The sequence below is a fragment of the Moschus berezovskii genome, chromosome 1 (genome assembly GCF_049115385.1).
Source record: "Moschus berezovskii isolate FMDL1 chromosome 1, NW_MosBer_1.0, whole genome shotgun sequence".
Classification (NCBI taxonomy): domain Eukaryota; kingdom Metazoa; phylum Chordata; class Mammalia; order Artiodactyla; family Moschidae; genus Moschus; species Moschus berezovskii.
In genome coordinates this window covers 142,421,886-142,444,558 of record NC_142460.1, presented here as the reverse complement: position 1 = coordinate 142,444,558, position 22,673 = coordinate 142,421,886, and the positions used below count along the sequence as shown (strand labels likewise).

Sequence of the window (22,673 nt, the reverse complement as noted above, 5' to 3'; positions counted from 1 at the left end):
TCAGACACAACTGAGCAACTGAAGTGAACTGAACTGAACTGAACATTTCATTTTAATAAACTGCAGCAGCCTTTGTCAAAATCCTTTCATTGTACTGAAATTCTCCTGTATTCATTATTTCCTGAAATAGGAGGAGTATTACCTAAGCTTTGGGATTCAGTTTGTGTATACAAAGATTTTTTGGGGGGTGGTGAGGGCTGGTGAAAAATACTTTAACTGATCTGAATTTATAATCTATTCAGGAATTTTAACATTTGGATTTCTTGTATATACATAGCAATGTGCAAAGTGTGTTTTCCATCTTGTCTTTTTTTTCTGAAACAAAATTAAGTCTTAAGCAAATTGGTAAATATTTCACATAATGAGATAACTTGGGGGAGGTCTGTTTGTTTATGCTCTGTCTCCAAAGACACATCAAAGGGTCATTAGGGAATGTCTATTTAACATCAAGAACACAGCTTTGGGGAGAAAGGGTCAGTTCCTGGAAGCTTGCAGGAAGTTTGCCAGTCAGATATCCAGTCAAAGGGATCTATTATGGTTCTTTGACCCGAACAAATGATTCACATTAATTGTTGTTCTTTCTGTTGGCAATTGTGATATGTTGTTTTACTTCATTTCAATAGATATGTCCCCCTCTCAATAATCACATCCTTCTTTTTTAGCTTCCCCAGTTCTTAAAATTCTATAGTGAAAGTGAAAGTGTTAGTCGCTCATTCATGTCTGACTCTTTGTGACCCTGTGGACTATATGCCCTCCAGGCTCCTCTGACCATGGGATTTCCCAGGAAAAGAATACTGGAATGGGTAGCCATTTCCTTCTCCAGGGGACCAAACTTGGGTCTCCTGCATTGCAGGCAACTTCTTTACCATGTGAGCGACCAGGGAAGTCCTATAATCCTATAGCAATTCCTCTAATTTCTGGTAGGTTCAGACCCAGAAGTGAGTTTTTAATGGTAGGGTAATTAAAAAAAATTTTTACACTACCTTAGTAAAACAATAATAATGCTATTACCTACCATAAATTCAGAATGCACTCAAGGAGGTCTTGGTTTATGTTTAGACATGGTTACTAAAGTGTGGGTAATATATGTGAAAAGTCTCTGGATTCTTGGCTTCATTAATTGAGTCATAGTATATTAGTTTTCTATTGCTGCATAACAAATGATCACAAAGCAGCTTAAAACAGCACCTATTTATTAATTTCACGGTTCCATGGATCAGCAGTCTGGCATGGCATGACTGGATTCTCTGCTCAGGTTATCACAGCTGACATCAAGGTGTTGGCTTGGCCTAGTACTTGTCTGGAGGCTCTGTGGACAAGTCCACTGCTAAGCTCACTCAGGTTATTAGCAGAATTCAGTTCATTGTGGTTATAGGACTGAAATTCCTGCTTCTTTGCTAGCTCACAGCTGAAGACTTCTCCCAGTTCTTTAAGGCCACTTGTATTCCTTCCAAAGTGACTTCTTCCATCTCCAAGTCAGCAACAGTTTGTTGAATCCCCCTCAGACCTCTTTAAATCTCTCTGACTTCCTCCTCTTCCACTAGAGAATTCTCTGCTTTAGACTAGGCCCACTCAGATCTTGTCCCTAGTTTAAAGTCAGCTGTATCATTGAGTTTGCTTATGATGACATCTTCACTGCAGTATTTCTGATTTATTTCACAAACCTACAATGGGCTGGAAAACTAGGCTTAACAATGTTTGCAAGAACTGTATTTAAAATCAGCAAGCCTGAGTAAGAGCCTATGAAGTTAGTGTTAAAGGGTTTTGTGATAGTTCTGTCTAAGGAATTTTTCACTTACTTCTAGCTTCCTATAGGTCACCAGGAGAAAGAAGTAACCTGAAGAAAACTGGACCATTGTTACTTATTGCTACTGTGTAGCCAAAAAAATCAATACACATTTAATTAGTGTCTACCAGGGCCCAGTTTAGTCACTAAGCTGTGTCTCACTCTTGCGACCCCATGGATTGTAGCCCACCAGGCTCCTCTGTCCATGAGATTTATGGCAAGAATACTGGAGTGGGTTGCCATTTCCTTCTTCAGGAGATCTTTCTGACCCAGGAATTGAACCTGGGTCTCCTGCACTACAGACAGTTTCCTGCATTGCAAGCAGATTCCTTACCAACTGAGCCACCAGGGAAGCCCTTTTTATTCTTGTGCTTAGTTGCTCAACTGTGTCTGACTCTTTGTGACCCCATGGACCATAGCCTGCCAGGCTCCTCTGTCCATGGGGATTCTCCAGGCAAGAATATTGGAGTGGGTTGCCATGCCTTCTTCCAGGGAATCTCCCCAACCCATAAATCGAACCCAGGTCTCCCTCTTTGCAGGTGGATTCTTTACTGTCTTAGCCACCAGTAGTGAAAGTCACTCAGTCATGTCCAACTCTTGCGACCCCATGGACTGTAGCCCGCAAGGTTTCTCTGTCCATGGGATTCTCCAGGCAAGAATACTGGAGTGGGTTGCCATTTCCTTCTCCAAAGGTCATCAACTTAAGTCAGGTTTAAATCCCTTATGAGCTTACTGATGGCATTTTGTTGATGCTGATCACCACAATTCTTTCTCTGAACTACCATACTACAATGCCCTGTAATTTTTTTTTAAAGGAGTAGGGGGTTTAAAAATGGACTCATTTGTTGGTTTTTTAAGACAATTCCACATAATGTTACCAGTGGGCTAACGATGGAATTCAGCTTGCCACTCTCCTAGGCCACTCTTCAAAGCAAGCTGCTTTCCCAACTGTGTGAGAATTTTGGAGTTAACTAGCAACAAGCCTGAAAATTTGGTTATGTATATAAGTGTAAAGCTGGTTCATCAAATCCCTGTTCTGGCCCTCAACCCAGTGCAATGTCAACTAAGGCGTCATCCACCTCCAGGGAACCCCATAAATACAGATAACTTATTCCATGGACAGAGGAGGCTGGCAGGCTATAATAGTCCATGGGATCATGAAGAGTCGGGCACTACTATAACGATTAACACTTTAACTTTCACTTCAGCTTAGGAGCAGAAAATATATTTCACAGATCTTTAACAGTTTACTGGTGTGTTAAAATGACAGATAATGCACTGATAAATATAAGGAAATTACTTTCTACCTTACCCCATAGAAAAGCTATGAGCAACCTAGACAGCACATTAAAAAGCAGAGACATTACTTTGCCAACAAAGGTCCATCTAGTCAAAGCTATGGTTTTTCCAGTAGTTATTTATGGATGTGAGAGTTGGACTATAAAGAAAGCTGAGCGCCAAAGAATTGATGCTTTTGAACTGTGGTGTTGGAGAAGACTCTTGAGAGTCCCTTGGACTGCAAGGAGATCCAACCAGTCCATCCTAAAGGAGATCAGTCCTGGATGTTCATTGGAAGGACTGATGCTGAAGCTGAAACTCCAATACTTTGGCCACCTCATGCGAAGTGTTGACTCATTGGAAAAGACCCTGATGCTAGGAAAGATTGAAGGCAGGAGAAGAAGGGGACAGCAGAGGATGAGATGGCTGGATGGCATCACTGATTTGATGGACATGAGTTTGGGTAAACTCCAGGAGTTGGTGATGGACAGGGAGGAGTGCTGCGATTCATGGGGTTGCAAAGAGGCAGACACAACTGAGCAACTGAACTGAACTGAACTGAACAACCATTTTGACCTCTTTCAACCTGTTTCTCAGCCTATTTATCTGCATTCCTTTTTAGCCTTCACACGATGAGTGTCAGTAATCGTATCTGGTTATATCACATCATCCTTTGGCATATTTATGTCCTACCCCCCACTATATGTTGAATTCCTAATCCCTAATGTGATGGTATTAGGAGATGAGGTCTTTGGGAGGTGCTTAGGTCATGAGGGTGGGGCTCTCATGAATGGAATAAGTACCTTCTTATAAGGCAGTTCTGTAGAAGAGGCTCCGAAGACATTCTTAGTCCCTTCCACCAAGTGAGGACACAGTGTAAAGGTTATGAACACAGAAGCGAGATCTTACTAGAACATGACCATATTGGCACCTTGAACTTCCCAGCCTCTTGAGCTGTGAGAAAGGGATTTCTGTTTTAGCTAAGCTATCCTATCTGTTGTATTTTGTTATAGAAGGCTGAATGTATTACCAGCTGGACATTCTGCAAATCTGATGCAAAGAAGCAGCAGAAAGTTGCCACCTAAACTTATTTATACAAAAACGTTAGCGTAGCATTGGCAAAATTGCTGAAGGTCTAGTCAATATTTGCTTTTCAGATACATTAAAAAATATCACAGGCAGAGTGAGCAGTGCCATCTGGAGTTTGCTCAACTATAGGCTGTTGTTGAAGCAAAAGTAGATGATCAAGCCAATGTTGTATAACCTCCCCAGCACACGCAGGACACTAGGCTATTTAAAAATAAAAATGTTCTCTTCCCTTCCTGCAAAAAAAATTTCTTACCATATCCCTTTTCTCTTCTAAATGTCTAGAATTAGAGACTTTGTTAAAGTATGGTCAGGGCAATGTCTAGCACTTGGTTGATGTGCAGTAAAACTGACTGGATTTTTGACCATGAATAATGGCAGCAGGATGGGTGAGGGCATGGAGTACGACTGTATGACAGTATTTTTTTTCCTTAATATATCTGACCTTTTCAAAAAATGTGTCTAGATTTCTTATAAAAAATGTGTATAATTGTTTAGTTAGGGAAAATGCTGAAGTCATACAAAATAATGGTTCTTGTGAAGCCTAAGAATATGTCATCTCCAAAAGAAGAGAACACTAGCTCAAAACCAAGCTTAAAAAAATAATTGCAGGGACCTCCCTGGTGGTCCAGTGGTTAAGAGTCTGTGATCCCAATGCAGGGTCCCAGGTTCGATCCCTGGTTAGGAAACTAGATCCCACACGCTGCAACTAAGACCCAGCAAAGTCAAATAAATGAATATTTTAAAAATATAATTGCAAAATATACTAGTTTTATCTGCACACAGTTATTTTTAGGTCAGAAACATTCCTCACTGATTATTACTAAATTAATAACTTAACAATGAGGTATTATCATCTACGTATTTATTTTTTTACTTTGAAAAACTATAAACATACATAAATTAATGAAAATAATGTATACCCAACAACAGAGTCAACATTATGAAATTTGGCATACTTTTTAAGCTATTTTTTAAAGATATAGTGTTAGCAGCAAATGGTCACTGGGCTCATTTGTCACCATTAACATGCATTTTTAAGTATCAGTATTAAAATACATTTATCACCATTAAAATACACTTTCACCATTAAAATACATCTTTAAATGTAATGAATATGGGTTTGAGTAACAAATTTTAATCTGGTGTTAAATGTTTAATTAACATTATTAAAAGTGATGACCTTCATATAGATAATTTTCCATTACAAAATCTTCAAGGAGAACTTGTTTTTTTGTGTGATGAACATTGCTTGAGAGACTGAACCATGATGGGAGATGTAACGACCAGAAGGGATAAAAAGAAACCCACACAGTTTCTCAGGACCAAGTGGGAAGGAATAAGGTAGCGTCCCAAAAAACAAGCAAAATCCCAGGAATTAGAGATTTATTAGTGTCCAGAGTTTCAAGTCCATATTTTTCAGTTTTTGTATATAACAAATTAAAGAAATATTTCATCTTACTGTCTTTATTTTTTAATTGATAATTTAGGTTTGGTCTACAAACAAGAAAAAGCAATGACTTACGTGTCAACCGAAATAAGTTTCTTTTCCCCATGGTCAGAGGCATAGTTCCAAGCTGTTTCAATAATTCCAATGTAATAATGCTTATCTTTCGCCCAGGCTGAGGTACCACATAAAATTAGAAAAATACAGAGCAAGAAAATCTTCATTTTTTTTTCTCCCTCTTGGAGCCCAAGAAGCAATGGAATGAAATCAGAAGCAGGCAACTTTATAAATAAGGCTTTCTTTCTTTATTTGGTTGATTGACAGAATGTTATGTTGCATAAGACGAAATTATTTCGTTAAAGCAAATAACATTTTCCACTTTGGTTCAGTTCTCGTAAACCCAGGAAAAACCTAGTTTTCCACTGCCTGGATTCTCTGATTACAAATAAAAAGTCAACAGTTATTGTTGGAGGCACTGGAGTGTGCATAAGTCTGTGTTTCTACCAGTCATTGTGTAAATTCCAGGAAGGCAGAGATCATGTCTAAATGTTCCCTTTGTTCTTCCAACAATATGCTACAATACAATGCCCTGCACACAGTGAACTCTTAATAAATCAGAATGAAAATTATGCAAAGAGAATCAAAATAAGCAGCTCTTTACTTTGGAAAAGTCTAACAATAGCCTAGTTACATATTCAAAATATAAAACATGATATTTAGCATGCCAAATTTAAGTACCCTCAATAAGAATTTATTTTGAAAGTTTTACTTATTTTGTAAGCTCCAAACACATCTGCATAGAGAGTTAATCAGATTATTGTGTATCACTATATAAAAATAATTAGCAGAGGATAATGGGAGTTGAAGACACTGTTTCAGTTGTTGAAGAAATCAGAAACAAATAAACGTGTCTTTAAAGGCAGAAGTTGGCCTTAGTAAATGGACAGAGCCCTAGTTTATTTTATTTATATATTTTCGGCTGTGCTTGGTCTTCATTGCTACACGGGCTTTTCTCTAGTTGCAGTGAGCAGGGGCTGCTCTAGTTATGGTGCGTGGGCCTCTCATTGCAGTGGCTTTTCTCCTTGTGGAGCAGAGGCTTTAGGGTGGGTGGACTTCAGTAGTTGTGGCTCCCGGGCTCTAGAACTTAGGCTCAGTAGTTATGGCAAATGGACTTAGTTGCTCCACAGTATGTGGGATTTTCCCAGACCAGAGATGGAGCCCATGCTTCCTGCATTGGTAGGTGGATTCTTTACCACTGAGCCAACAGGGAAGCCCAAGACCTAGTTTATTAACCTGGAATTTTTCTCTTTGATGTGGACATGAATTTTGGCATAAAAGACTTTTTATTTTTTAGGTGAAGAAAATCCTGATGACAGTGCACATTTTATGTTGATGCGAGCTTTTTCTCTAGAATACTTCAAGGCATTGCATAAGTATTTACTGAATGGGGTTTATAGAAATAGTACAGGAGAAAGCACCCCAATGTTTGAACAATTCATTCATTTAATAAGTATTGCTGAATGAACCCCCTGTGTGCCAGACACTGTTCTAAGCACTATGGGGATATAGCAGGGAATAAAACAGACACGAATCCCTATGCCTGTCAACTTATATTCTACTGGGGAGAGACCAACAATATACAAATGAAGGGTGAAATATCTAGTACCTATTAGCAGCAATGAATGAGGCTAATAAGTGCCGAGGAAAATAGCAGTATGAAGATAAAAATCTGATGACACCATGTGATCCCAGGCAAGATACATACTGGACCCCAGCTTCATTTTCCTCATCTTTTAATCAATCTCAGAGGGCTGTTGTTCATATTACTCGAAATGACCCATGTTAGGTCATGGACTGGAGATGTTCCTTTCACCGAGCAATGATCTTAACTAAGTGTCCTGATACAGAAAATTGAGTCACTGTCCCCAGAATGTCCCAAGACCTCCTTCTAGAGCCACCTTAAACAATTGTGCCCTTGTGCCCGCTGAGGGGACCTGAATGGGGCTAACATCTTGCCCAGACTCCACTGGCCAAACCCTGTGTCTTGCAAGATGCTGTCCTTTTTAAAACTTGGTGCCCAGAAATGCTCATTTTTTTCCCAAATGGTCCACACAGAGGGAACTTCTTTTAGCAGTTCATTCTCCTAGAGAGGGTGCTTTTCAATTGGCATGAAGCCCCTGAATGAGCCAGCATATGGTTGATAGTGTAAATGATGCCCTTTGGGAACTGTACAGTTCCTGTTATCCTTCCACTGACCCTATTCAAAACTGTACTATGTGGGAAATCACTTATCTATCATCAGGCTTTGCAGTTAATAGGTGTTTTTTAATGATCATCAGGTCCAGGTGGCATCTATGCTCTGTTAGCTTCCAAACAGTGATGAAGACCTTCATGATGTATTCCCAGTGTCCATGAGACTAGTTACACATTCATAAATCTTGACTTAGAACTGTGCCTTCTGTCTCCAAGCACTTACCCTGATGCCCTAGGTTAACCATAAAATTGTCCCAATAGTCCCTGGGTGTGCAGAAAGCAGCTGTGAATTCTTCTGGATCTCTGTATCTTTGTCCTCCATCCTACCTTCTGAGTAAGTTACCCTGTAATAAACAAATCCACTGATTATGTGGAGCTGCCTGCCTCATTTTCTGGTGTCAAGATACCTTCTCAGTTCTTGGGCACTTTTTGTCCCTTCCATGCCCCAACAATTGGTGAGCCAGCTGGGAGACTGAAAATGAGACAGGAATGGGCCATGCTGGGGGAAAGCTAGGTGTGATGGGGTAAACCCAGGCTGGTTATCTCTTCCGTGTGGGGTGACCTAGCTATGTTCATGGGACCCTTTGGGCTACTATGTGAGTTCAGGACACCTGGAAAATGTCAAAGCACTTCCTAGATATATTAATTGAAGCAGTGGGAAAGGGAAAGTGGATAAAAAAAGAAAGTGAGCAAACTATTTCAGCTATTGCATGGCCTTTGTTATATCCTCTAAGGATTAGCACAGAAAAGGAATTACAGTTCATCAGGAAACTAGAGAAGACTAAAGAGATTTTGGTGTTAGAGGGGGATGACTAGAGGGCATGTTCTGCCACTTCATTTTTAAAAAATAATTTTATTGATTGATTTATTTTTTACTGTGCTGAGTCTGTTGCTTCATGTGGACTTTATCTAGTTGTGGCAGGCAGGGGCTACTCTCTAGTTGTGGAGTGCAGGCTCTAGGGCATGTGGGCTTTACTGGTTGCAGTGCATGGGCTCAGTAGTTGCAGCTCCTGGGCTCTAGAACACAGACTCAGGAGTTGTGGCACCCGGCTTAGCTGCTTCATGGCATAAGGGATCTTCCTGGACCAGGGATCAAACCCGTGTCTCCTGCATTGGCAGGCAGATTCTTTACCACTGAGTCACCAGGGAAACCCATGTTCTGCCACTTCTGACTTCATATCAAAGCAAATGCAACAGGAAGAACATACCGAAGTGATGGCAGGTAAGATAGCTAAAATGCAGGGCAGTGGGCTCAAAGGTGAGGACTGTTATTTCACAGCAGAACTGGGTCCTAGAGGTGTGATCTTTGGGATGAAGACTTGTCAGAAGATGAGGATATCTCTGTAGAGGTGGAATAAGAAGCGCGGCCTCTGATGCAAGCTGAAACACAGGCCACCAGGGAACCAGGAGACAAATGAGAGGAGACCCTCACAAACCCAAAACAACAGTACCAGAATAGTCCTCTCCTGAGTTAATAGGATTAACGGTCAGGTTTAACCAAAACAGTAGAGAAGGAGTGGCAGCCTGGGGGCTCCATTTTGGGATACTTGGGGAGATTGCATCATGTTAAATGGGTCAGAAGTGTCTAAGATGTCTAAAATCACCACAGTTATAGAGCAGGCTGGCCTCTGGCAATGTTTGTGTGTGGCCAAGGTGGCCCAGCTAATTTGATTGAATTGATACATGCAAGCATTTGTCTGGCTTAGCCAAACGAGTGAGGCGTGCTGTCCCCACCCTTAGGATGGCATCTTTGCAAGATTTACAAGAAACAGTGAGGGAATCAGGAATGAAGCATGCTGTCTATGCTCCTAATTTCCAAGACCTATTGAGGAGTTATTTGTAGCAGGTATGAAGGATAATATCCTGCAGTCCACTCCAGGAGCTTGGTTGCTGACTTGAGATAGGGACCTTAGTTTCAGTTTTGACTGGGATGGTTAATCAACCCATTCAGACTATGGTGGCTATGACAGCTGAATTAAGTGAGACTGAAAAAATCTGGCACAAGGGAAATAAACAGGTGACATGCTTAGTCGCTTCAGTCATGTGCAACTCTTTGTGAGGCCATGGACCTCAGCCTACCAGGTTCCTCGGTCCATGGGATTCTCCAGGCAAGAATACTGGAGTGGGTTGCATGCCCTCCTCCAGGGGATCTTCTTAACCCACTGATTGATTCCCAATTTCCTGCACTGCAGGTGGATTCTTTACTGTTGAGCTACCAGGGAAGCCCAAATAAACAGGTAGATAAAGCCAAAGAGAAAAAAAAAAAAAAGTGAGGAAATTAAAGGGGGCTCGACTAGAATTTCCTATGGACAGTTATGGCAAGACCTTATATTAATCAGAACCCCTGAAGAGAATATAAACAACCTTATTGGGTCTTTTTAACCTTATGGAAAGTATTATCCAAAGAAAAACAGTGTGTTTATTCTACTGACAGCAAGGGGAAGAGGCACAAGCCTGCACTCTGTCACTTTGGGAAGATGAAGAATAGCGGTTGATACTCCTGGTTCTGGGCATCAGGACTGGGGTAAAAGCTACTCCTTGGTGTGGGCAATAGGGCCACAGATACATTAACTGTGGAGGCCCCATGTTGAACTATTTATCAGTCTCACACCAATAGGAAGACAACTCTGGCTTTAGAGATATCTGTGCCCAGTGCACCCAGATTTATGGAAATCCATCCAAGTTCCAAGGGGCAATATGACCCACTGATGGATATGGAGGCTGAATGGTATTTATGAAACATATGCGCTTGTATTTACAAATTGGAAGATTGCCTCCCCATCCCTTTCTGGTTTATATTTCACTCATCAGTTCAGTACAGTTCAGTTGTTCAGTCATGTCCAACTCTTTGCAACCTCATGGACTGCAGCATGCCAAGCTTCCCTGTCCGTCACCAACTCTTGGAGCTTGCTCAAACTCATGTCCATTGAGTCGGTGATGCCATCCAACCATCTCATCCTCTGTCGTCCCCTTCTTCTCCCGCCTTTAATCTTTCCCAGTATCAGAGTCTTTTCCAGTGAGTCAGTGCTTTGCATCAAGTGGCCAAAGTATTGGAGCTTCGGCTTCAGCATCAGTCCTTCCAGTGAATATTCAGGACTGATTTCTTTTAGGATTGAGTGGTTTGATCTCCTTGCAGTCCAAGGGACTCATGGGATGTTGGCTTGGGACTTGGAAAAATGGGCTCTCCCTCCCTCTTTCTCTCTCTGTCATTACATTGATGACATCATGTTAACCCATGAAGACTTGCTATCTCTTCTCAAGCTGCTGCATCACCTCAGGGATATTTAAAAGCAAGGGGATGGAAGGTAAATGCTGACAAGGTGCAAGGACCAGGACAGTCACTAAAGTTCTTGGGAATGATGTGTTCTGGTAAGACTAAAGTGATGCCTGAGGTTGTTTTTGATAAAATACAGTAAGTCTCCTCCTTCAAGTTGCAAACTTTCAAAGATGCAAACATGCATCTGGTTCCAGCAAGGAACCGAAACATGTACCATCAGTCAGTTCCCTTTGCTGATGCTTTTATTGCTGGCTTACTTCTCTCTAGGTAAATGGGGAAGCATAGTTCTTAGTATTCATTTATCATTAGTAGGAATTCTTCGTTCTTGCTGCTGCTCATATTGTTACTGTAGGTTTGGAGCACAAGCCACCTCTGGTATCTGGCCCTAGGGTCTCTCAAGAAGAATAATGATAAGATTGTTGAGTCATCACAATATTGAGGGTGGAGTGTATGGCTGCTGATATAACTGATGCCATCTTGGTCTCATACAGTTCCTCCTATCCTTCCACTGACCCTACCTAGGACAGTAGTACATGGGAAATCACTTCTCTATCATCAAGGACTTTGTAGTTAAAAGATGTTGTTTAATGACTGTTAGGTCCAGGTGGCCTCTGTACTCTGTTAGCTGCCAATGATGAAGACCTTTTCTGACATATTCCTGGCGAACCATGAGACCAGTTGCATGCATGAGTGCGTGCTTAGCCACTCAGTCACGTCTGACTCTTTGTGACCCCATGGATTATAGCCCACCAGGCTCTTCTGTCCATGGATTTCCCAGGCAAGAATACTGGAGAGGTAACCATTCCCTTCTCCAAGGAATCTTCCCAACCCAGGGATCAAACCTGGGTCTCCTACATTGTAGGCAGATTCTTTACTGTGTGAGCCACCAGGAAAGCCCTTCCATATTCTAGGTTAACTATAAAATTGCCTCAATGGCCCCTTGGTGGTGTGGAGTGCAGCTATAAAAGCTTCTGTGTCATTGTCCGCCTAATCCTACTCAGTGAGTAAATTATCCTGTAGCAGATGGAGTCACTGATTATTATTTGCAGCTGCCTGTCTCATTTATTAGTTTCAAGATACCTTCCAGTTTAGGTGAACCCTTTTCGTTCCCTGTCATCTGAGTTTCCAGGCATTTTCTTCTTACTCATTTTGTACTCTGTGTTCAAACTCAGCCTTGCAGGATGGAAGGATGGTGCTCAGAGCACCACAGCAATTCCCGAAGTCACTTCTTCCAGAAACTTCTACCCTCCCCCTCCACTCATGCTCAGATAGTTACTGAGCTGAAAGCTCCAGACTATATCCTGATAGCACTCATCAAGTGTTAGTCGCTCAGCCGTGTCTGACTCTGTGAACCCATGTACTATAACCCAATAGGCTCCTCTGTCCAAGGGATTCTCCAGGCAAGAATACTGGAGTTAGGTAGTCATTCTCTTCTCCAGGGGATCTTCCCAACCCCGGGATCAAACCCAGGTCTCCTGCGTGGCAGGCAGATTCTTTACCATCTGAGCCACCAGGGAAACCCATAGCACTCATATCTGTAGTGAAATGAAACGGTTAAACAGTGACACCCCTGACCAGTGCAAGTAAACATTTTATGGTGTAATACAGGAAGGGTCAGGAAGTAATATTTCTGTCCTGTTTTGAGACAGCTGACCTTCCAGTTAAGACGCAAGTAGCTGCTTGCAGGAAGTGGGGAGATGGCTGTGAACCTCAGGGCTGTCTTAGTAAGAGGCGAGGTCACTGGGCCCTAATAAGTAGCCAGTTGTGGGCAGTTAACCCTACAAACCTCCTTACAGTGATTCCACAGTTGGTACTCAAAAGTGAACTTTGAATAATGTTGCAATTGAGAATTTCTGCACTCTGCGTAGACTGGGATGATGCAAGAAGGCAGAGGAGCCAACAGAAGAGGCTCAGCTGACCTAGGGCATTTTTGAAAAAGAGAAGAGAGAAATCTAGACTGGATCAAACACCCATTCTCTTAGCTGTGTATGTCAGAAGGTTTTTTTCTTTTTTAGATTTTTTTTTTTTTATGTCTTTATTGAATTTGTTACAATATTGTTTTGTTTTATGTTTTCCCACAACCCCTGTATTGGAAGGCCATGTCTTAACCACTGGACTGCCAGGAGAGTCCCTACCAGATTTTTACCTCAGAACCCCAGGGTATAACTTTGTAGCTTGTTATAATTAATTACTGTATTCCTAGTTAACCATTTAGTAACCCAAGTAGAGTTATATATAAGTTTTGGGTTTTTTTTTTTTTTTGTGAGTCGGGGGAGCGAAGGCCTCAGCTTGTGGGATCTTAGTTCCCCAACCAGGGATTGAAACCAGGCCCTCAGCAGTGTAAGTCCAGAGTCCTAACCACTTGACCACCAGGGAATCCCCACATATCACAAGTTTTCATTATTTTCCACAATTTCTTTTCTTGTCAACATGAAGACTTCTGGACTGGGTGGTTCTGCTCTGCATTTAGCAATCAAGATTCTGAATGGCTGCAGAATATCACTCCAGCTGTGTCTGTCTGGCAAGACGCAGTCTTTTCGTTACCTCCGCTATTCCTTCAGTTCAGTGGCTCATTCGTGTTCAACTCTTTGTGACTCCATGGACTGCAGAACACCAGGCTTCCCTGTCCATCACCAACTCTCAGAGCTTGCTCAAACTCATGTCCATCGAGTCTGTGATGACATCCAACCATCTATTCGTGCTTATACTCTAATTTTTTCTTTTTAAAAAAATAGTTAATAATTTTTGGCTGTGCTGGGTCTTTGTTGCTGTGCACTGGCTTTCTCTAGTTGCAGGGAACAGGGGCTACTCTCCAGCTGCAGTGTGCAGGCTTCCCATTGATGTGGCTTCTCTTGTTGGGGAACACAGGCTCTAGGGAATGCAGGCTCAGTAGTTGTGGTTCTCGGGCTCTACCACAGCTTCAATAGTTGTGGTGTGTGGGCTTAGCTGCCCCTCGGCATGTGGAATCTTCCTGAACCAGAGATTGAACCCATGTCCATGCCCCCTGCATTGGCAGGCAGATTCTTAACCACTGGACCATAGGGAAGTCATCTAATTTGTTTCTTGCTGACTCATGAGAACTGGCTCTTAACCTCTACTCTATGTCTCCAGAATTATTAACAAACCAACCCCCAGTGTGTCAGCAGGAGACAGGCAGCAGTGAATATATAATAGCAGGTCATTCTGGCCTTGACCCGTCAGACTCCCCACAGTGTTGTCTTTTTCACAGGAAATTGCATGACTCTGGAATTTCATCAGTGAGTAGGTCACACACAGAACTTTGATAATGAGTCCCTGACTGACACAGTGCAGGGCGAGCACGGCCTAGCCTCTTCTCTGCTATGGCTCAATTCAGGACTGCTTAGGGAATGATCGGTAGATGGGTCCTTGATGACTTCATCTCCTTTGGGTGCCCGTTAGTGGGTCAAGGTCTCGCTTGTCACCTTCTGTCAGGTGAAGGGGTCATAGGCAGAGGGACAGAGAAAGCCAAAACTCTAGCAAAAACTCTAATCTATGGTATTGATGTCTATAGCATTAAGGGGAAGGGGATTTTTTTTTTTTTAATGGCATAAGATTTTCAATTGTTCTTTCATTCTTATTCTTTCACTCCCTTCAATAATATAGAAATCAAAGGATATCATTTATTAACAATGAAAGAGAATCAAAAGGAGGCAACTAGTGATATGGACTTGGGATTGGGTGGTTTTTCTATATAAAAGTCTGGCTCACCAACAAGTTGTTACAATTTCGAAGAATTAACTAGCTCTGGGAGCAGCAGTCCCTCCCCAGCTAGCAAGGTCCCCTAAAGATGTCACACATCATAAAATATTAAAACTTAAAAACATAATTTGTACATGTTTTATATCAGAATGATCTGTTTATGTGACTGTCTCCCCACATGGCCTCCTTGGTACAAATAACTATGCTCTTTTTTATATTGAATCTCAAGAACCTAGCATAGTGCTTGATACATAGCTTAATAAATACTGAAAGAATGAATGGATGTTAACTCTAATAATTTTGTTGTTGTTTAGTCACTAAGTCATGTCTGACTCTTCTGCGAACCCATGGATTGTAAACCGACAGGCTCTTCTGCCCATGGGATTTTCCAAGCAAGAATGCTGGAGTGGGTTGCCATTTCCTTCTCCAGGGAAACTTCCTGACCCAGGGATTGAACCCCATCTCCTGTATGAAGGTAGATTCTTTACCACTGAGCCACCTGGGAAGCCTATAATCTACTCATAATTATTAGATGGTTACTATATGTCAACACAGTGTAAAAAGCCTTATAAATTTTATCTCATTTAATTTTCACAGCAACCAATTAGATAGATGTGTTAGTTTTTTATTGCTGCTGTCACAAATGGCCATAAACTTAGTGACTTCAAACAACATACATTTATTATCTTACAGTTCTGTATGCTGAAAATCTGACATATGTGTCACTGGGCTAAAATCAAGGTGTCAGTGGGCCTGTTTCTTTTAGGAAGTTCTAGGGGAGAAGCTATTTCCAGTCTGTTCTAGTTTCTAGAGGCTGCCTACAGTCCTTGGCTAATGGCCCCTTCCCATCTTCAAAACCAAGAAGGGCAAGGGTGTCTTTTTCTTTTTTTCTTAAGAAAATTTATTAATTTTTAATTGGAGGATAATTGCTTTACAATATTGTGTTGGTTTCTGCTGTATACCAACATGAATCAGCCATCAATCAGTTAGTTCAGTCGCTCAGTTGTGTCTGATTCTTTGCAAGCATGCCAGGCTTCCCTGTCCATCACCAAATCCTGGAGCTTGCTCAAACTCTGGGTGCCTTCTCCAGCACCATGGTTTCAAAGCCCTCTAGAACTGAATTGCAAGTAGTGCTAACCAGGTAATTCCAGATCAACTGGATTAAAGTTCCATTCTTGGGAGAAGCCAACACTGTAATTTACAGTATTAAGTCCCAGTTTGGTGACATGGGGCTTAGCATATGTGAGTCAATTTGGTACCTATTCTCTTTCTCTTTTTTTAAACATCAAGAATATCTTCATTTTAAAGATAAAGAAACTATGAATGAGAGAGATTTTATACTTTGTCCAAGATTCCATAGTTAGTGAGTGGCGTACCTGGAATGCAATTACAGGCCTGCCTCCCAGAGCTGCACAGTGGACCTAAGGGCATGAGAGCATGGCTCCAGACTGTGTCAGGCTGGGCCTCCAAGTCGCTCTGCCCTTTGAAAGAATTCTGTTAAGGGTTTTGATTCACAATTGATGAATTCAGAACCTTCTTTTTGTCGGTTTACATAAAGATGACCAGGTTCAGAGGGCTAATTGATTTTAAACACACTTGGAGAATATATCAATATAGTAATTTATGCATTGAAAAGTAAAGCAAGATGGGCATATATTATTGGCCTCTGAAAAACTTTGTTTATAGACCTACTCAGAAAATATTTTGGAACAAAGTTGTCTTGGTAAATATAGATTTTGAGCAAAAAGGTGTATTTCCTTTTTTCGGCCTTAGCACGTGGCTTGCAGGATCTTGTTTCCTCAACCAGTGATCAAACCCATGGCAGTGAAAGTGCCAAGTCTTAACCACTGGACCTTCAGGAAATTATCAAGTGTATTTTCTTAAAGCATATTCCTTTAGTTTTTCAATTTAAAATTTTTCTTTTGTACTAACAGTGTTTCTAACCTAATTGTTAGGTGCTAATTGTTAGAATAAGAAGCACCTTCCAATAACTGTACAGGAGACACAGCCCACTGACACATTCTCATTCTTTGACTCTTCCCAGTTAAGACTGCTTTGCAGAGACTTTCCTGTGGTCAAGCAGCTAAGACTCTGCCCTCCCAGTGCTGGGGGTCTGGGTTTGACTCCTGGTCAGGGAACTTGATCCCACATTCTGCAACTAAGAGTTCACATGCCACAACAAAGATGGAAGATCCTGAATGCCACAACTAAGATCTGGCACAGCCAAACTAAAAAAAAAAAAAAAAATGCATGCAGACATTTACTTTTCCACTCAACTCCATTCACTAAATCACACTCCACATATCCATTAAATCAGGGTTGATTTTAATAGACTATGATTCCTGTCCATCTCTGAATCCCCAAATATAGGATTGTGGTCTTAAATAAATGAATGAGTGCATGAATTAGGCATTATTCCTGGTGAGACTTGGTCAATATTTTTTGCAATTTCTTAAAGAATATTCTAGTTTTATCAGCAAAACTTTTAAAAACTCTCAGTCTTGGATGTTTCTTGGGGTGAGTGGGGGTACTAGTTGCCTCTAAACTTTACATGTTCTTATTAGTTTCAGTATCAAAGAATAAAATAGTATTGTTAATTTTGTTTCATGTTACAATTACTTTATTAGTATATTATTTTTAAAGTCCTCTTCTGGAGACACATATTGGAGTATATTGTGGTGAAATGATATCACGTCCAGGATTTACTTGATAATATTCCAGGTATTCATGCATTACTTATGAAATTCAGAGGTAAAAAAGTGAAAAGAATGAAAAGTCTGATCTTGGTTTCAGTTCTCATGTTGAATGCTTTTGTTTAACTAATTCCTGCTTGCAAATATTCTTACTTATTGTCTAAGGCAGAGACTTGTTAGCCAATCCACAAGAAATTTCTAATTCCTTTTCCCTGTTATTTACATTATAGAGGCTATAAAGGCTTGTTTCCAGCCTTTTTTGCAGTTAAGAGTAGCCAGATAATAGCAGTTTGACCAATGAGCTATAAGCAGAAATTGGCTGGGTCTCCTTGGAAGATTTTTGCTTTGTTGATAAAAGGAAAAGATGTGGTTAGTTTCCCTTCTCTGCCTTCCACCTAGAAGTAATGTATGGAACTACAGCAACCATCTTGCAACCATGAGGCAACAGTCATGAGGAAAAAGACCAAGGGCATCAAACAAACTGTCCTTCATATCATCAAGTCTTTCACCAAACCCTAGTAGCCATCTACTTCCTAACTTTTTTAAAAAAATTTGAGCAAATTCCATGATAATCCCTGTTAGCTGAGGTTTCTGTTTCTTATAGCAGGGGCCATGAAAAGTGAAAAGTGTGAAAGTTAGTCAGTCAGTCTTGTCCAACTCTTTGCGATCCCATGCACTGCAGTGTATGTCCATGGAATTCTCCAGGCAAGAACACTGCAGTGGGTAGCCATTCCCTTCTCCAGGGGATCTTCTGACCCAGGGATTGAATCGGGATCTCCTGCACTGCAGGCAGATTTTTACCCTCTGAGCCACCAGGGAAGCAGTAGGCATCCCTACTGTTAATATTGCTAGATACGAAGACAGAGCATGAGTCCTTAATTTTGGTTCTGGAAAACTGGAGCTTGTAGATTCTGAAAACTGTAGTCTTCCAAGCATAGGGCACTGTATAGTATATTGATTTACATTTTAAAGACTGATTCAAACACTTACCCATGATTTGAGGATTTAATTTTCTAAATGTTTGCAAATGTTGCAATTTAGGGTAAAATCTTGGGTGGTATGTTTTTTTTTTTTTCCTAACTGAGCTAGACTTTTATTCGCACCTACTCTTTTTGTCCCACTTGCCCACCTCCACTGCTATTTATTAAAAGCCTTGTTACAACCCTACAGATGCTATTCCACGGACAGAAAGATGAAGCAGCTCATACACAAAATTTACCAAGAAAACTTTTATTTTTAACTAGTTTTCCTGGCACATTGCCATGAACGTCTTTAGACAGCCCCTCCTATACGCCTTCATTCCTGAAGTTTTTCTTCTTCATCAACTTTAACTCTGCTCCTGGACATGTCAACATTCATAGCAGGCAGATATTTGTGCTATAGAAAATAAAGTTTCATACAGTTTCAGGTTGGAATATTAAACTAAAATGTTTACATAAATTTAAGGAAAAATTATTGTTTGAATAAGTCTTAAGAACATCCTTAAAATGACTACCAGTGCTTCTGCAAGAAAAGTTTACTTACTAAATCAACAGCAGCATCACTGTCACTCTGCCATGTGCACAGAAAGCCCTGAAGATCCAACCAAGTTTGCTTTAGAGTATTTGTAACACAAAAACCTAGCTTCCCAGAGAAACCATGTTAAAAGTGGGGAGTTTGTTTCTTGGACAGCACACCAAAATATCGTTTATCAAGGATGAATATGTTGAGAGTTTGAAATTAACATATGTACACTACTATACATAAAATACATCACTGGGACTTCCCTGGTGGTCCAGTGTTTAAGACTCAGCACTTTCACTGCAGGGTACATGAGTTCGATGCCTAGTCAGGGAACGAAGATCCCATAAGCCATGCAATATAGCCCAAAATAAAATAAAATAAAATAGGTAACCAACAAGGACCTACTGTATAACAGAGAACTATACTCAATATTTTGTAATAACTTATAAGGAAAAGTATCTGAAAAAGGATATATTACATTATATATATATTAAATATATGTATTAAAATATGTATACCTGAAACTAACACAACATTGTAAATCAAGAATACTTCAATTAAAAAAGAATGAATATGAACGATTACAGGAATAAGAGCAATAATTACTATTACTGTGTTAATAATGTTATTATTGAATTAATATTTTGTTGTAGGTAAAAATTATATTTGGAGCTAATACATCTTTGGTTTTGTAAGACATGTGGTCCTTAAATTCAAAGAGGATCCCATAGAACTCAAGAGTGGCACAGCATATTTTAAATAGTGTATGACATACATGTTCAATAGTGTTCCTGATTTTAAAAGTAACCTCAGCAGAAGCAGAAGCAGAAACATACCAGAAGAAAATAAACCTCACTCAGAACTTCACCACCTAGAGAGAGTTACCATTAACATTTATGTTAATGTACATGTATCTATTATATATATATATAATTTCGATTATATTTTAAATACTATTTTGTAGACTGCTTTTAACCACTTAGTACTGTATTATAAGCATTTTCCCATTAAAATTTTAAGGCATGATTTTTAAAATGGGATAATAGTTCAGATAATAAATGCAGCAAAACTTATAGTAGATCATTTCCTAATTTTCAGTTTTCCATCAGCACAAAATAACATAGTGACAAATATTTTTCAGTATTGCTGATAATTTTCTGAGATCAACTGTCATGTAAAACTACTGAGTCAAAATGTTAGAATCATTCTGTCAAAAGACCAAAGGATAATGACTTCATGAATAGTCTAAGTAACCAAGGAACTGATAAAAATCTCAGTAACAAAGACACTGTTTTCATAAAAAGTTGCTAAAAAAATGTATCGGAAAAGGGGGAGATGGGGATGAGAGAAAATAAAATGTCACTTGAATGTGAAAATGAAATTATTAGAGTTGCTGTTTATTAATAGTTTCTTTCCAGAACTGTGGAAACAGTATATACTTCCACCAAAGTATGTGCAATGACCCTCTCACCACACTGTTATTGATACTCAGTGAAAAAAAACCTTGCCAAATTGATGGCTTTCTTATTTGAAAGTATCTTATTGTTGTCTAAATACAATTTTAAGTGATTTGATTATAAGCAAGTTTATATATCTTTATAGGTTCAGTAGTCACTTGTATTTCATCTTCATGAACTATCTGTTCAAATCTGGATGCAGATATTATAGGAATCTAGAAATTACATTTAACTCTAAAATATCTTTTATCAGGTTAGATACAGTTTACCAAAATTTATAAAGAAAATAAGTTAGATTATCTTGGTCACATCAAAACAGTAATCTTTGATTACTGCAAGTGTAAATATTCAGTAGGTCAGATATCCTTACATAAACACTGAATTTATTTAAATATCATCACTTCTAATGAATTTGGCATACCTTTTCACTCGATTACAGTGTAAACGCTTTCCATTCCTGCCCCGATGTGAACGTTGACATGGCAATGAAATAACCATATTCCAACATCTCTTGGATACATTTTTACAGTTTGATAGCTCCCAGGAGGAAGGTCATACACATCAGAGTGAAACGCTCCCATGTTCTCAACAAAAAGACAAAACACAATTAAATACTTTTAAGAGATATCTGTCATTTACACCTTTTGTTGTCGTTCAGTCTCTAAATCATGTCTGACTCTGCAACCCCAATGACTGCAGCACACCAGGTTTCCCTGTCCTTCACTCTTTCCTGGTTTACCCAACTTACCGTTTGCTATAACTCCTCTCTTGTATATACTTTATCAGATGATAATTAGAAAGCATTCAGTTCAGTTCAGTTCAGTCACTCAGTTGTGTCTGACTCTTTGTGACCCCATGAATCACATCACGCCAGGCCTCCCTGTCCATCACCAACTCCTGGAGTTCACTCAAACTCATGTCCATGGAGTCGGTGATGCCCTCCAGCCATCTCATTCTCTGTTGTCCCCTTCTCCTCCCACCCCCAATCCCTCCTAGCATCAGAGTCTTTTCCAGTGAGTCAACTCGTCGCATGAGGTGGCCAAAGTATTGCAGTTTCAGCTTGAGCATCAGTCCTTCCAATGAACACCCAGGATCGATCTCCTTTAGAATGGACTGGTTGGATCTCCTTGTAGTCCAAGGGACTCTCAAGCGTCTTCTCCAGCACCACAGTTCAAAAGCATCAATTCTTCGGTGATCAGCTTTCTTCATAGTCCAACTCTCACATCCATACATGACCACTGGAAAAACCATAGCCTTGACTAGACACACCTTTGTTGGTAAAGTAATGTCTCTGCTTTTTAACATGCTATCTAGGTTGGTCGTAACTTTCCTTCCAAGGAGTAAGCGTCTTTTAATTTTATGGCTGCAATCAGCATCTACAGTGATTTTGGAGCCCAAAAAAATAAAGTCTGACACTGTTTCCACTGTTTCCGCATCTATTTCCCATGAAGTGATGGGACCAGATGCCATGATCTTTGTTTTCTGAATGTTGAGCTTCAAGCCAACCTTTTCACTCTCCTCTTTCACTTTTATCAAGAGGCTTTTTAGTTCTTCTTCACTTTCTGCCATATGCCTCTAAATACAATTGAGAGTTTGGCGAAGGAAGTCGCAGGGCTTTTTAGCGATAGATAGGCCGCAGGAAAAACATCTCGCTCTAAAAGGGTGCTTGTGTCAGTACAGGTTTTAAATACCTTGTCAGAGTCTCATACAGAGTGCTCCAGACTTCAGAGAGCATCAGTTTCACAAATCCCAAATGTTCTAACTGAAATATTTCTAACTAGGGATGTTGGTGACATGAATACAATCATTTTTCAAGATGTAACTGATCAGGAAAACTCACAGTTTCAGGAAAGAGAGGAGCCACATCTCTGCTCTCTGGGGTTGAGCCTGAAGGCTGAGGGCTTAATGGCTAATTTCTCCCCAAACAGAAAACCTGAGGTTTAGGAGACTATCTCGTCTGTAGCCTACTCTGATTTTGATAAATGAAGTGCAAGGCCTGGCTTGGATGGATTAGAAAATGAGTAAGAAGGAATGAATTTCTCTGCATCATATTGATAGATGGGAGGTGTTTGGAGGGTGGGGGATGTGTTGAAGAGTGCAGCTCATGATGGGGTCCAGAATAACTTGAGGAGAGGAGAGAAGAGAGTCAGGAGAGGAAGAATGCAGGGAAAGT

At 40.3% G+C, this 22,673-nt stretch overlaps 2 protein-coding genes across 3 annotated transcripts in view; both read right to left on the bottom strand.

Moving 5' to 3' along the window:
• CP (ceruloplasmin) overlaps positions 1-6,054 on the bottom strand; it is a 54,391-nt gene extending 48,337 nt beyond the window's left edge. For both annotated transcript variants that reach the window (XM_088839955.1, XM_088839963.1), the window contains exon 1: positions 5,676-6,054. In XM_088839955.1, coding sequence (XP_088696081.1) covers positions 5,676-5,821 — 146 coding nt within the window. In that variant the 5' untranslated portion in view covers positions 5,822-6,054. The remainder of the gene's footprint in view (positions 1-5,675) is intronic.
• A 12,735-nt stretch (positions 6,055-18,789) lies between these two features.
• Positions 18,790-22,673, bottom strand: part of LOC129546747 (ceruloplasmin) — a 48,695-nt gene continuing 44,811 nt past the window's right edge. Inside the window, exons 18-19 of the mRNA XM_055412026.2 lie at positions 20,922-21,084; positions 18,790-18,917 (exon numbers count right to left, since the gene is read on the bottom strand). Coding sequence (XP_055268001.2) covers positions 20,926-21,084 — 159 coding nt within the window. The 3' untranslated portion in view covers positions 18,790-18,917; positions 20,922-20,925. The remainder of the gene's footprint in view (positions 18,918-20,921; positions 21,085-22,673) is intronic.